At 44.8% G+C, this 15,610-nt stretch overlaps 1 protein-coding gene across 41 annotated transcripts in view; it reads right to left on the bottom strand.

The window, feature by feature from the left end:
* The window catches only part of FHOD3 (formin homology 2 domain containing 3), a 455,119-nt gene that overhangs the window by 160,848 nt on the left and 278,661 nt on the right, over positions 1 to 15,610 (bottom strand). For all 41 annotated transcript variants that reach the window (XM_070629984.1, XM_070629962.1, XM_070629948.1 and 38 more), the window contains exons 7-8: positions 8,185 to 8,296; positions 1,359 to 1,453 (exon numbers count right to left, since the gene is read on the bottom strand). In XM_070629984.1, the coding sequence (XP_070486085.1) occupies positions 1,359 to 1,453; positions 8,185 to 8,296 (207 nt within the window). The remainder of the gene's footprint in view (positions 1 to 1,358; positions 1,454 to 8,184; positions 8,297 to 15,610) is intronic.

Raw genomic sequence — 15,610 nt, 5'->3', positions numbered from 1 at the left:
TGTTTTAATTCTTAGAGTTTGCACAACATTTTAATATCTCGTAGAAGTTACTTCTCCTAATTATACTGCTTTCTACTAGATTGTCCCCAGTTCATCAGGGAAAATGTTTCTCCAGCTATATTTCAGGAAGAGATTCTGGGTCTTCTCTGAAGAACTAACCATCATGGCAGTGGGGTACTGTAAGCCTGCATCCAGCATCCTGGAGGGTACAGAGAAAGGCCCATGGGGTGGTTGATGTGATGCCTGGGGTCTAGGGCATAGCAATCTGCAGGAGGTAACCACCCTACCCTCCCTCCCTCAACTATTGAGGAGGAAGGGAACGAGGCACTGGAATAGAGGAACTCTAGTCCTGAGAGTGGGCTGTCCCAGGGCAGCATGGAACCCATTGCCAGAGCAGTGCCTCTGGGGATGGACACTGAAGACCGCCACTGCCCTGTGAACTGGTGACCAGGGAGGGATGTGATGGGAGACATGGGAACACAAGGATATAGACACCATCATAAAAGGAAGGTGGGACCTGCCCCCCAGGAATCCTTATCTCACCCCCAACAATCAGAATTCAACATTCACGAGAACAAGAGCACCTTCATTTCTTTCTGATTTGTGAACTGTTCTCTTAGAGCAAAACTTGCTAATTGATATTCTTAAGGAAAAAAGTTTTTAAGGGGATATCTTGATAGGAAAAGTAGTCACAAAATTCTTGCTGTCATCTTTCTGGTTTTATTAGAAAAAAAACCAAAGCATAGAAAGCATGCAGACACAGGCCTTCACATGTATGCGAACCAGCACACATGTACACACGCCATGGTGGGTGTAAATGGTTTTCTCCTGTGAAGCAGCATGCTGCAACCATGGTTCCCACCACCATGATAGGGGTCCACATGTGGCTCTTATTCAGAAGGCAAATTTTAGATTTTCACATTGTTTGAGCTCCCTAGGGCTGCTGTAACAAAGTATCACAAACTGAGTGCCTTAAAACTACAGAAATTTATTCTCTTACAGTTTGAGAGACTAGAAGTCTGATATCAAAGTGTGGGGGCACCATGCTCCCTCTGAAGGCTCTAGGATAGGAAGCTTCCTTCCCTCATCTAGACTGGCTGCTGGTAATCCTTGGCATTCCTTGGCATGTAGATGTATCACGGCATCTCTGCCTCTTCCTCTATGTGTCTCTTTTCCTCTTCTTTGAGGGACAACAGTCACACTGGATTAGGTCCCACCCTAATGATCTCATCTTAACTTGATTACATCTGCAAAGACTCTATTTCCATATAAGGTCGCATTCACAGGTAACACGGGTTAGGACTTCAGCATATCTTTTGGGGGGAACACAATTTAACCCATAACAAACATCAACCAACCTTGTTGACTAAAGTCATTGCATAAACCAGCAGCTCTGTGTCGACCCCATCTTTTTCCTCCAGGATTTCCATGATATTCGACCAAGGTTTAACTCCTACAAGTAAAGTAAAAATCATTAGAAACAGCAATTCAACATTCCTTATCTAATTCACATCACAGTTTATCCAAAGACTTATCACCCAATGACGGCGATACAGAGTGGATTTGAACATGCCTCTAATTAGGGGGCAATATACCATATCATCCTTGTCCACTTGAAAGTGTATATTCTTCAGTGTCAGGATCCCTATTTATTTGCTTGAAAAGTTCCCTTCGTATTAAACATGTAATTTTTTAAAATCCATTCACGTGCAGATTTTTAGGGCATGTATTTCACTCTCCAGGTACGGACACTCTTGATAAGTACTCTCTGTATGTCTGTTAGCATGCTATGCTCTGATCTCCTAAAAGGAAAGGGGATGCGGGAGATCTTTACATCCATTCTAGCAATGGACTCCAAGAAATAACAGCAAAACATTTGTCTAGCAAACCTTTTAAGAACAGAAGTATATTATCGCTACTCAGTCAAGGCACAAATACTGTTCAAGCATCAACCAGGTACAATGAACTGGGTCTGGTGGGAGGCTGCCCTCAAGAGGTTTATATCTAATAGAGTAGTTAGACATCACCACAAGAACCTGTGTCAGTATAGCGTAAAAGCTCTTAAAAGGCAAAGCACTTAGCTAAGCCTGTCACACAGCAAGGGAGTTTTCTTGCAGTGGGGATGGTCGTGGAGGGCTTGTGCAAGAGGTGGCTCCTATACGGGGCTCTGAAGGTGTAGGCTCATGGATGGTTATCCCCTGATTCCAGGAGAGGGCAGGGAAACCCTTCACATTCAGGATGGACAAGCCAAGGCCAAGGCCACAGAGAGGACATGGTACCCTGATCCAATTTCCTATGCCTGAGATAAATATTTGAAGTGAAGTATCGCCTTGCCCTTAGCATGGTGGTATGGAATATAAAGCTCTTTCCTGCTTTCTCTATAAAGATCCCAAAGGGATATTGTTTATTTTTTGCTGATAAAAGTAAATTCTAAAATAATCTAAGACCAGTGGCTTCCAAATGCCATTTCTTGGATGGGTTATATCAGAGCTGATTTCCTGGCCTTGAGAAGAAAAGTTCAGGGGCAGCAAGGTATCTGTCTCATCTCTGTGCTCTAGCACGGTAACTGACCGGTTGTAAGTGCTCAATAAAGGGTTGGCTGAGTCGTGAAGGGAGATCTCAGAGAGGGCATGAAGTGGGTTAAGCTGGAGCAATTATAGAAGGGGTAGATGCACACATAAGAAAAGGAGAGAAGACAAGGGAATTTTTAAAAGGAACAGGCATCTACTATACAATGTGAAAGACACAGATGTAGTTTGATGTAGAGATCCGTTGGCTTTCCCAGCAAGTGATCGGTACCACTTTTCCTTTGGTCAAGTTGCCCAGTTGGTCGGAACCGGGCAAGCTTCTATCACCCTTTCTAACTCTGAACACAAAAGCATGATCCTTCGCCTGCTAACTGCTGAATTATCTTCTTGCTGATATTTATCATCAAACTATTTTGAAGTCCACACCTGTTCTTCAAATCCCTGCAAAGTAATCATTTCCGCCCTCGAGACAGTCAAACAGTGTGGTCACTAGGTCTTGGGCCTAATTATCCAGGTGCAGTTCAAGCCCTCTAAGTGCCTCTGCTTGTGTTTATAACAAGGGCAACTTCTACCATTCACACTCAGCACCCAACCTCAGCATAAAATCCATGTTCTACTGAGTTACCCAGATATGGTTAAAGAGAAGGCTGTGCAGGAGAGAAAGCACTGAAGCTAAGAGTTTCCAAGGGTGCTAGTGAGCCCAGAACAGCTTCCTGGTTGCTTACTTTAGGGCCAAAGATGCCAAACGGGGCCTGGGGAAGAAAAGGCAGCATCCCAGAGAGAAGGAAGTAGCCAGATTATGTCTCCTCTCTTTCTCTCGCATACAGACACACACATCTGTGCATCATTTTATCCTTTATAATGAAAACACTCAGACACCGGCTTACTTTAATTGAAAAATATGTTCTTCAGCTGTGACATCCGAGTCCCTTATTACCATTTAAGGATTTCAAGTCTAGAAACTTGTATATATTCATACATTATTGAGATGAATGTTCACTTGCCTTTGATTGTTTAGGGCCAGAAAATGGAAAATATTTAGAAGAATGAAGATGAAGGGGAGGAAATATTTTGGTTCAACACAAGAGCCTTGGCAGGGCTCGAGCTGGCCTATGGTAAGCACCAACTTTCCACCTATCAGAGCTGCCACCTGTCAGAACTAAGTGGTCCAGTTCACCCCACCACTACCTTTGCTGGCTCCATAGAGTGTTTATGTGTATGTATGTGTGGGTAGGGGGCAGTCTTGTATTAAAGTCATAAACCATATCATCTTACCCATTCACATAACAGGGAAAGAAACTGAGCCCCAAAGTAGCGGAATGAACAGAGGCTCAGGAGATGCATGTAAATTGGAATGATGGTATCAACCTTAAAGGACTACTGTGAGGTGGCTTTATCACTGAGATAAAGAATTTTGTCTCTTTTCCTTAGCACTGATGGAGCACATTAGGAGACAATAATTTACCTAATCATTATCATCTGTCTCTCTCCAACTCCATGCCTCTCCCTTTGCCCCCAAACACCACAGTGAGTATAGGCTCTGTGATTTTTTTCTCTGATGTTCGAAAGCACCTGGCTGGTACTTAAATAGTTGTTAAATAAATGAGTTTGATATGAAAAAATGCTTAGCATAGTGTCTGTTACATGGCTGCCACTCAAATAGCAGTAGGTGTAACCATAATGGTGGCTGTAGGTGACGTGACACCCACGCTTACCCACAGACCTTCTACACAGGCTCCCAGGCCAGGCCTCTCTTCCCACCAGGCTGCAGTGGCTCTCTCTTAACCCAGAATAAATAAGCACAGAATAAATCACTCAATACTTTCTCCTTCTTACTTTCTCCCTTGATATCTGTATTAAATCCAAAAGAAAATAAGTTGTTTAGCCCAATGCCTTGTGCGCAAGTTGGTCTAACACTCGAACAGAAGGTCCTCACAGCACGTTCCATGTCTTTCAACATGATTGATAAACACACTTAACATATCTACTTCTGCTATATATAATAATGTAAATAGAGCTTAAGTTCTGTCAACCTCTGACTTCCACCATGCTTTGTGCATTCTTCACAGGTCAATATATCTTTGAGCAAAAGTCAAGAGACAGGATTGCTTGAAAGGATGGCTGGACTTTTCCCCCTGTTAATCATGTGTGATACACATGTTTCAGAATTATGTCATATCTCATCACCTCACATTCAAATGGAAAATGGAACTTCTTCAAAAGCAGCACTGAACCAAATTAGTGGGACTCAAGATTTATGACTGAAATTTCAAAATAAGTTACCCAGTCTGGCCACCTGCCCCACCCTCTGTCTGAGAGGCAAGCCCACAGAGTCAGAGGGTTCTCAACCAGCTTCCTTGTCAACCACCACAGGGAAGATCCCAAGGGAAGGAAGTCTCTGATGATGGCAAAATGACAAAGCCAGACCCTCTCATGGGCTTCCTTAGGGACTCACTGCCTTTCTCTCCGCCTGCCAGGCCCTGTCCACTAGAAAGGGAAAGTGACTTGAAGTGGTAAGCAAAAGAGAAGACAACCCAGCAGACTGAGCAGACAGGTGTGACACTGCACCACGCCCCAGAGACTAACTGGAATCTACCTTTTCATTGCAGCCCCTGAGCAAAAAAGCCAATTGCCTGGATCAGTGGAGGCATTTTAAATTTTCATTCATAAATATTTATTAGTCCCTATGATAGACTTAGACCCCTCACAGCTTTTATCCCTATTCTCTAACTGGCCCTTTTGGAGCAAATTGTCCACGCTCACAGAATGAACCCTTCTGGTTAACCCACGTGCGGCATGCGTGATGTTTATAAAACAACCAGAGGAATTTATTCTGGGACAACTTCATTTGCCATAGGTAGTGGTAATTTTTGATGACTCATAGCTTATTTGTTGATTTTCTTTGCTGATTCTTTAAATCAGATAGTTATGATTTAAAAGAATTCCTTTCTATTAAAAAAAAAAAGTCTACTTTAACACGCCCATTCTCCCCCCTATCCCCCAGAGGAATGAACTTAAAGCCACTTTGAGAAGGAGAATTTACAGTTGATTCATACACTTGTGAACAAATGGACATGCTCTGACGGCCCTCAGTCAACTCTGTCCACTGTCTCACCAGCTGAGAAGGAATTGGAGAGCTGCTTCTAAACCCGCTGGGAAGAAGCCCACCTGGAAGTCATGTTGCTCTCTGCAGAACACCATGACACATTTATAAGTTTAATTCCATCATAGGCTTCAAGAACAATTTTGCTAGCAGTAAAATAGGATGATGTTATATGTATGCATTATAAAATCATGGCCAAGACCACACATGTCCTTAGAAAAACATGCTATTGAAGCACATGAGATAAGCTATGTCTGAGTTTTTTCCATTATGCTACTCCTTTTTTTAAGTAGCTAGTGCTCAGCAGCAGACAGACGACAGTAGTTGCCAAAACTTAAGAAATTTTACAGGCAAAAATCATGAAGTTGAGAAAATAATCCATTAGCTGCCCTTTTTCTTCTTTTCTAAATTGGGAAAAGATGACCATTGTTTCATCTTGGAGGAAGAGATTCAGTACAGCAGAGAGCCTCTGGCTGGGCTGGTCGATGGAGTCTTGGATGTGGGGTGCCAAGCTGGGTTCATCTCAGGATCACTCCTCTACCCTACCATGGAACGTGAAGTCCAAGGAAAGAAACTCTGAGCTCCCAAGTCAGCGAAGCCAAAGGATAAGCCCAGGGTTGTGAGAAGGCTGTCCCCTCTAACACAGCCCCCATGACAAGGTCCCATGCATTGTCTGAAATTTGGGACAGGAAAATGAAAAGTCCACTAATTGTCCTAAAGTGACCCCTGGAGTTAGAGGATGGAGTATGACTCCTCCAAGGATGAATGAAAGGATCTGCCTTGCTGTCTTCCCAAACACCCACCTTTGACCCTAAACCGCATTAATCGACCTTGGAAACACCAGCTCTGGTTTCTGAGCCATTGGCAGTCTTCACTAAGAATTCTCAGCTGGTCCCATGGTCTGCTCTTAGCCATAAAGGATTTCAAATCTGGCACCACACAGCAACATGCTGTGGTAGAAAGAAATACATAGACTTGCCCTGGTCTGGGACTCACCTTCCAGACTCACAGCCCCTGACACCCTGACCATGCACTAAGGTTTGTCTTGTCACCGCCCCCCCCCCCCACTGCCCCTCCCACACACACATGCCTGCAGTTGCCTGCGATCCACCATGCCTGGGGCTGACATCTGCCTGTGCATTCATGGAAACGTATGGGAGCCCAGTTTAAGGTCCTGGATAGCTTTCATAAACTTATATTCAAACTCTCAAAGTAACTAATGAACTACTTTCTTTTGCCTTTGGATTCAGCACTGAAAGGTGGGTCTCTGAGCAATACTGAGTCAGAGACACAAATGGTTTGCATCAAAGAGGGCTATTTAGGCCCCTAGTTTCTTTTTGACAGTTGTATCAGAGCTGATTTGTGCATAAGCACGTGGGTGCCCACATACATACACACACACCTACACACACAAGAAACCATAAGGAAATACAGCAACTTGTTAACAAGAATTATCTCTGTCTATGAGATTAGAGGTTATTTTTTCATTGTCTTCTTTACATTGTCTTTTCCAAATTTTCTACAGAATATTACTGTCATAATCATAAAAAAAATGTTATCAAGTTTTTTTGTTTGAGTCTTTATGGGGATAATAATAATAATAATGTCTTACTGGGGAGCAAAACCAAAAATTTTTAAAACAGACAAAACAAAACAAAACACCCCTAGCAGTTTAGTTTCAGGACTCACAATATTATTGGGGCCACAGCGTATTACACAATAAGCCACATCCAAAGCTCGTTCTTCATCAAGTGTGTATGGCAGGCCTGCCCTCTGTGGGCCAGCTAGGTGCTGGGACATCAACAGGAGAGACCAACCCTGCCCTCGAGGAGGCACACACTCATGAGAGATGGGCCATGACAACGACAGAGAGGAGGGACATACGAGGGCTTTGAGAGCACATGACTGTCTGACTCAGCTAGGGAGGGTGTGGTGCAGGGCAGGTGCGAGAAGGGCCAGCTGAAGGACTTGGACCTAATCCCGTGGGCACTGGAAAGCCACTGTTGGGTATTAGGTGGAGAATGATGTGAGCCAATGTGTGTTTTAGAAAAATCCTCCAATAGCAGAGGCAAGGGGAGCACTTCCGGGAGACAAGGGTCCCCAGGCGAGAGATGGTGAGGGTCCCCAGTAAAGTAGGACAGGGGATGGAGGGAGGGAGGGAGGGAGGAGGTGCAAGGAAGGTCTGGAGGTCAGAGCCCATAAAGCATGCGTGAGGGGAGGGGAGGCGGGAGCAAGGGCCGCCCCGACAAGAGGGGAAAAGAAAAGGAGCTGGTTCCACATGTTCAGTGGCGGGGGCTGGGGACAGAGTGTAAAGCTAAGCTCAAGGTCAGATCGATCCTGGGTGAGCCCACGGGTGCCTTTCTTTCACTGTCAAACCACGTTCCATCTCAAATCTTTGTATACTTACTATCTTAAAAATGTTTCCTGCAGTGGGAAGTCCACAAAAAGGGAATTCCATTCATTCTTAATTCTGTGTTGACCTTGTAAAAAGCGGAAGCCTTCCTACATCAGACATTTTTACCTTGATGAAATAAGTGGGGGGGGACCACTCACCTCTTTTTGTGTCAACAGCAGAGACAGCCTGAATCAGAAGAGGTGCATTTGACTCCGAGTACTCCACAAAGACGAGCAGCAGCTTCAGGGCTGTCTTCACCACCAGGCGGAACTGCACAGAAAACATAAAACCATCATGTAGCTGCAGACACGGCCACGCGTGCCCGCAGGCGTGGTCCTCCTAACCACAGGTGGCATCCAGCACTTGCTTCAGCCCAGGAGGTCTTCTCGGCAATTACGTAGATTCCCTCATCAAAGCCTCAGAAGGCAGGTATTAGAATTATCCCCATTGCACAGATCAGGACACTAAGGCACAGTGTACCCTGCTCAAGATCACACAATTAAAAGAGAACCAGAATTTGAACCCAGGGCCTCTGGCCCCAGGGTTCACACCCAGGAGTCTCTCAACATCTGAGGTAGAGGCTGCTGAGTCGGTTACTTCATTTTACCCAGCCTAGAACATTGTGAGGTAGCAATGAACACAATCCTCCCTTTTCTGGTGAGGATGCAGGCACAGCAGGTTATACCACTTGCCCATAGTCACAACAGCTAGCCCAAGTGGGCAGGAATCTGAACCAAGTCCCATTCTTAAAACTGAGCAGAGAAGCCACCTGGGCCCTTAAAGACCATACTCGCTAGGTCCAGGGCACAGTATCTGTGAGGAGTCACACACAGCCTGGGGGCCTCCTTCACACAGGTCACAGGTCACTCACTCAGAGAGATTCCCAAACATCTCAATTGCCGTGCAGCCAGCCCTGGGGCTGTGGTAGGTCTCCAGAGCAACTCCCCCCAACACCACCTCCCCCAAGATGCTCCTGCTGCTACCGTTCACCCACGGTCTCCTTTCCTGGACCCCACTTCCTTTTCAGAACCTCCTCCTCAGGAAACTCATACACCAAGTGCCTTCTGGAAATGGGCTCAAATCATGCATCTAAGAAACAGCAAGCCCACCTTGGGCTGCGTGTCCCACCCTGTTTGCTTGTCAGTGTCCCGCCCCCATAGGCAGGGACACTTTCAAGAGGAGACGGGCTGATTCGCACTGTGTCTGCAGGGCCTGGAACTCACTTGGCACGGAGTGGGCTCAGCGATGTTTGCTCACTGAATGAATGAATCAGTTAATGGCCCATCAATCCATGACCCTCACCTCCATCACTGTGGTTGTAGAGAATCAGCTCCAGGTTCTCCATTTGCAGCCTGAGGAAGACCCAGGCCTCCTGGAGGCATCTGCTCATATCACAGTATCAGGGACATGTGTAGACTTTACAGGGAACTTGGAGCATCATGCATTCCACAGGGAACAGTGTAAAAACACCACTCACCCCAAGTCATTTCTCCAAAATCACCCAAACACCTCTTGCCCTTTCTCATCTGTCTTATTTCCCTAGTAAACCAGGTCCTTTCCTTGATTCCACATCTCTCTCCAGCCCATGCCTCAGTTGTTCTCAGCTCCCTTTATAGAAAGACTTCTCAAAAGAGTTACCATACTTCCTGGTTCCACTTTCTCACTTCCCATTGACTGCTCAACCCAATCTGATAGGGCCTCTATCACCAGTACACAAATTAAATTACTCTTGTCAAGGTTGCCCAATGGCCTCCATGTTGTCAAATCCAGTGATTACTTCTCTGCGTCCATTTTAGCTCAACTCTCAACAGCACATGACAAAATTGCCCCCTCCAGAAACAATTTCCTCCCACCGTGGCCAACCACAGTCTCCCACCTGAGTGGCCACTCCTTTGCTGGCTCCTTTTGGGCATCAACATCTAGGTGAGGGAAGGCCTCATAGTTCACTCCTATGCTCTCTTCTCTTTCCACACACTTTCTCTAGATGAGTTCATCCAATCTCTCGGTTTTAAATTTCATCTATGACTCAATGCTAACTGTTGCTCTCCAGGCCTGACCAAACTCCTGGGCCAGGTGGGTGCATAGCCCCCAATTCCTGACATCTCCACTCAGATGCTAACAGGCACCTCAAATTGAACGTGGCCAAAAGAGAACTCTTGATTTTCATTCATGTTCACTCCATCCCACCTACCACTCCCAGCCTATTCCCTCCACAGTCCCCACCTCAGCACAAGGCCCTGCCATCCACTGACTGGCAAGTGGGAAATACCCTGCACTTCTCTCACCCCATTCCCACAACAAATCCATCCGCCAGTGCCAACAGAGCTTCCTTCAAGAGTTGTCCTGACTCCATCTACCTCTCCATCTCCTTGTTTACCCTGGACTACTGTGAGAGCCTCCTAAGTACTTCCGGCCTTGTCCTCCTGAAGTCCATTCTCCAAATTGCAACCAGAGTGACTACAGCACTCTGAACCCTCCAATCATTCTGCATTGCACTCAAGACAGAATCAATTCCTGCAGGCTTTCTGTTCTGGCCTCTGTGCAGCTCTCTGACCTCCTCTTCTATCATTCTCCCTCCTGCCCAGTGTTTTGCAACCATCTGCCCTTCTTTAGTCATGTGATCACGTGTTGTTAACACATTGAAGCTTGTTCATGATTCATTCTTCTCATTGGCTATCCCCTAACCAGTCGCCAGAGGAATGGCCTTTTGCTCCTTCAGGTATGAGAAATTTCCCCTCATGGTAAATGCCTTCTTGACTACTTCATCTAAAGGAGCCCCTTGGTCACTCTCACATTGCCCTGTTTTATTTTCTTCACATCCTTTATCATGACCTGATATTCCTTTGTTGCCTCCAACTAGAATATAAGCCACCTGGTAGCAGAGAAGTTTTATGTGACACACCAGAAACAGCATCTGTCCCTGAAGAGCTGCTCCGTCAGTACTGCATCTGAAGGGCAGGCAGGCATGCCCTTTTCACTGAGACTTGTTCTTCAAACCCATCCTCCTCATGTTGTGTGGAGCAAGTCACCTTGGCCCCAGCTTCCATTTCCAACTCCATCACGGTCCTCAGCAAAGCTGAGGCCCCTCCACAATTATACTGAGGACAAGCACTGCCTTGGGTTTCCATTCTCATTGCTATGTCCTTTTCAAAGGGAAGTGAGTTCTTTTGAGGGCTTTGAACTCTTCAGAGTGTTTCCAGCTTTATAACTTGAGTCCCACATTTGGTCCTCTACTCCCTGACTAAGAATAAACTAAATTCCAGAATATTTTTCTCAACAACTACAAGGTTGGAGGTAGGAAGGGAAGGCATGGTATAATGAACTGTGCTATCTTTGTACATTTAGAGCTGAAGAAATTTCTTCAAGTAAATAAAACAACCCAGCAAGTCCAGGCCTGGCGACTTCCTCAGCGGGTAGACTGTGATTATGTGGTTTAAGCCTTAATGCCTTCCTGGGAAAGAACCTGGCTGCTGCTCAACCCCACTCCCCCATTAGCTGGTCTCAGCAGGGGCCCCCTTATGCCCATCTCATCAAGGTTCCTTCTGGGCATCTCTGTGGTCGTGGGGCTTTGGCCGACATGGTCTCAGGGACCCAGAATCCCTCAGCCATTCTCTCCCTTATGAGGCTAATTAAGAAAACACTGATTTCTAGAAACGTTTTCTTTTTCTGTTGGTCTGAACATGCCTATTCACATATTCTTCTCCTTTGCTGTGAAGGCTTTATTCGGAGCTCTTTTGGCACTGCAATTTTATTTTAAAAAACAAATCCCCAAACTCTTCTGATTCATGATTTTAGGTTTTTATGAATTTGGCTTCTATTGAGTCTAAGTTTACATTTATATATGTTTAGAAGCCTTACTATGTAAAATTAATAACAAACATATTAGATAAACTATTTTAGAAAAGAGATAGCATTAGAGGATTAATTTTTCAGAAATGCATGGTACTAATTGCAAGCATGTCCTAACTCATCATCAAAATATGTCCACAGGACGACTCCTCAGAAATATCTTATAGCATTACTATATAGATTTGAAAGTAAGAAAAGTACATTACTTCAAAAGATTTCCACCTCAACCCCTCATTTATCCAGAAATCACTTACTTTGATGCCCTCAAGTATCTGGAATGCAGTCGAAACCCTCCAAAGCCTTGGAACAGCCACAATGGAGGCCACACGCCAATTTCTCCAAGTTCAAACACGCTGTGTATCTCAAAGCTCTTCAAATCCACACTTGGTGCCACCTGCGTGTATCTGAGACACATTCTAATAGGAGTGGCTATTGAGATTCCCAGCCCACACCCACTGAGAAGAGGCAAACCAGAGGCCAGTGATGGATCAGGAGAGGCAAGCCCACCCTGGTCGCAGAGTGAGGATCAGGAATAAGGAGGGTAGGACTAAGGTACACGGATGGCAGCGCACACACAACTGCATGGCTCAGACCCTGAAGATTTCTCAAAGGGATATGGTAGTGTCACTCCAGTCTGAACTGTCCGATTTTCAGCTCTGCGTGGCACTCCATCATGTTCTAATGAGGGGTTTCATTGCAATGGTATACGGGCTCAAACACCTGCCTATCTGTCTAGCATTGAGGGAAAATCAGTAAGGATTCTCCTTCTCAGGGAGCATCGATCTGTTGGGAAGATAAAGCAACCAGTCACAAAACAGTTAAACGGAGGTTCAGGGTAACAAGGAGTCAGCATCAGAAGCAGTGGTCCAAAGACAAATGGGCTGACACAGAGGGAGCAAATGCACTCATCTGGAGGTTCTCAATGGCCACTTGCTAAGACTGTTGCAGAAGGAATTCAGAACTGGCCGACCCCATATAAGATCCTTCCCAATCCCAGGATGCCCTGTGCTTCTTTCAATGTCTTCAGTGACTTCCAGATGCCCAGCACTCAGCGAGAGTCCATGAGGGAGTAACAAAGCTATGGCCCTGCCTTCAAGGAGATGGCCACCCTACAGCCAAGAGAGGACCCAGAACACCTCCACCCCACACAAATGAGAGTGTTATTTGTACTAAAGGCCCTCAGAGTCACGTTGCTGACGACAGTGGGCACTTCCCAGAGGACAGCTCTTATAGTGGGGAGGAGACTTGGTCAGATAGGCTCAGAGCTGATTGAGCTGCCCTTCCGGGATTCCATGGAGCAGAACAGCTGTGTGACAGCCTTTGGGTTCCTGCTCACACACTTCCTTAGGGCTGGAGGAAACACACTGGGGGTCAGATTCAGTCGTTGGGCTACATATTACCTACTTTTTATATAATTACACTCTAGGGAAAACTAGTATTCTATTTTAATGCTGTCCATTATAAGAAGTTATGCTTTATATTGCTTTGAAACATGCAGCTACATCATAGCATATAACAGGAATCTGAGACAACCCCTTCATGTGATGGGCGGATAGGAACATGCAGCCAGCTGTGAGGTGCTGTGCTTCTCATAAGTATTCAGCAATTTTGGAGGTGACTGGGCTGAGCTTGACTTTCTTTGGCAGCTACGGTTTTGCACTCTTTGTTCCTACTCAGCATAAAATAGAGGCCATGAGTCTTCAGAGGAACAGAGATGCCTTTTGACCCACGATGTAACATTTGTCAGGTCAAGTCTCAATCAGGGGACTCAGCGTCCAGATTGCATAAACAATTCAGGACCCCAAGGTCACCTCCATGCCAGGGTGGCTGGGACAGAGGGTGGCAGGATGGTGTCAACACAGTGCTTAGCTGTTTTTTTTAAATTTTCTGGGTCAATCCACAGGTAGGGTGTGGAGACACCCTGCACACAACCCAGTGTATAGGTTTTAGATAAAATGTTACCACCAGATGTATGGAAAAGGAATAAAAGGCAGTTTCTCAATAATTTTGCACTTAAAAGCAATCTGGAGCTCCCTTCATGTTTCATTGTACTTATAGAAACCCAAGAACTATACTTAGCAGGTCAAATATGCTGCTTATTAAGAAGAAATAAAAGAATTTCAAAAAATCTCCAAATTCCCACTCCTCTTCTAAAACTTCAACAACCATAAAAAGAAAACAATTTCCAAACCTCAGGATTTAAATTACAAAAGGGGTTAGAAAAACATGCTTCATTCCATTTGTTTCATTTTCCACTAAAAAAAGCATAAATAGCATAAATATGTTATAGAAGTGGATGCTAGTTATTAAAACTGAATTAGAAATTGGTAAGATAACTTCATCTATAAAGCTTTGTCACATTGTTCACAAGCCTACCATAACTAAGAATATGCTGAGTATTTTAACCACAACAAAAAAATTCACGTGACTTAAGTTACTTATCTTTAAGAACTTCTCAATGAAACACTTTATTCCAATGACATATTCCTTAAGCTCAGAATTCCTGAGCAAGAAGCTCAGAATGAGCTGTAAAGCCTTTGTAACTGGTTATCAAACAGTCCAGTAGATAGCTGAGACTGTGAATCTTTCCCCTTCCGAGATGTTGTCTGCAAAACGATGTGGGTCTTATCGGAAATAAAGTATGGGACCAAATATACAACTTGAGTACAGAACTCTGGGTTTGGCTTTCAGGTGCCCATGGGGGAGGAGCGTAGACACCAGGATTGGCACATCTGCCAGGACAGGAAGTCACCTGCACCAAATCCATGTGCTATGGCCTCAGGGCCTGACAGCTGACCTGCTTATGACCCGATACAATTTGCAGAAAGGGAACCAACTTTGTGAGTAATGTAAGGGAATCCCTTAAGTTTTTACTAGTTAGTGAATAGGAAATCTTGCAGAATGTAAAATACAGCCAATTATTAAAAAAATAATTAAGATGTGTCAAAATAATAAATAATGCTACAAATGGACATTTTCTTCTATTGAGATAAAATTCTGGGGCTTAGCTGGAGGTTTCTTTAAAGAATAATAACTAAAAGTGGACAAGAACAGAAAATATTCACTTTGCTAACTTTCCCTTAAGATACTCAATATAATTATGAAGAGTTAGTTGATAATAGGTAACATAAATCCACTCTGTTACTGTTAACTAAGGAATACCAAAAACCCTGTGCTGAAAGCCTGCCTTAAGGAAGACCTTGATGGTATTTGCCAAATGAAGGAGGGAAATCAACAAGGGTGGGTGCTTTTCCAGTTATGGACATCTCCATTTTCAGATGCAAAATCTCATGTTGTAGGAAGCTATGTAGCTTGTCACACAGCTAATTTCTGGAGGAACTCACAGAACAGGCCAGTCTGATTCTTTCTACTATACTAAAGGGAATCCCAGCTTTCCCTCTGGTGCAAAAACTTAAGCCTTGAGGAAATGTGACAAAGCTTCTTTTCTGAGCAATAACCAAGGTTAAAGAACTTTCTTAAGTAAATCCCAGCCTGAAACATGATAGTAGACAACAGCTAAACCTCAGGAATGGTGAATGCGCTGTTAAGCAAGAGTTTGGCAGCCAGCTCACATCTCCTTAGAGTGGGTGGAGAAGGGTTAGAAGGTGAGTGCTGGCAGGTGGAGAGAGGCTGTGGGCATGGGGCATGGGGGTTAGCAGTGCTGGCAAAGACAAACTTGAGCCTGCAGGGCCACTCCAGGGCTGGCTCCAGGAGCCTATGCTTCTTCCAGTGCCC

Source organism: Equus przewalskii, chromosome 7, assembly GCF_037783145.1.
Source record: "Equus przewalskii isolate Varuska chromosome 7, EquPr2, whole genome shotgun sequence".
Taxonomy (NCBI): domain Eukaryota; kingdom Metazoa; phylum Chordata; class Mammalia; order Perissodactyla; family Equidae; genus Equus; species Equus przewalskii.
The sequence above is the reverse complement of the archived record's forward strand: the minus strand, read 5'-3'. Positions and strand labels throughout refer to the sequence as shown.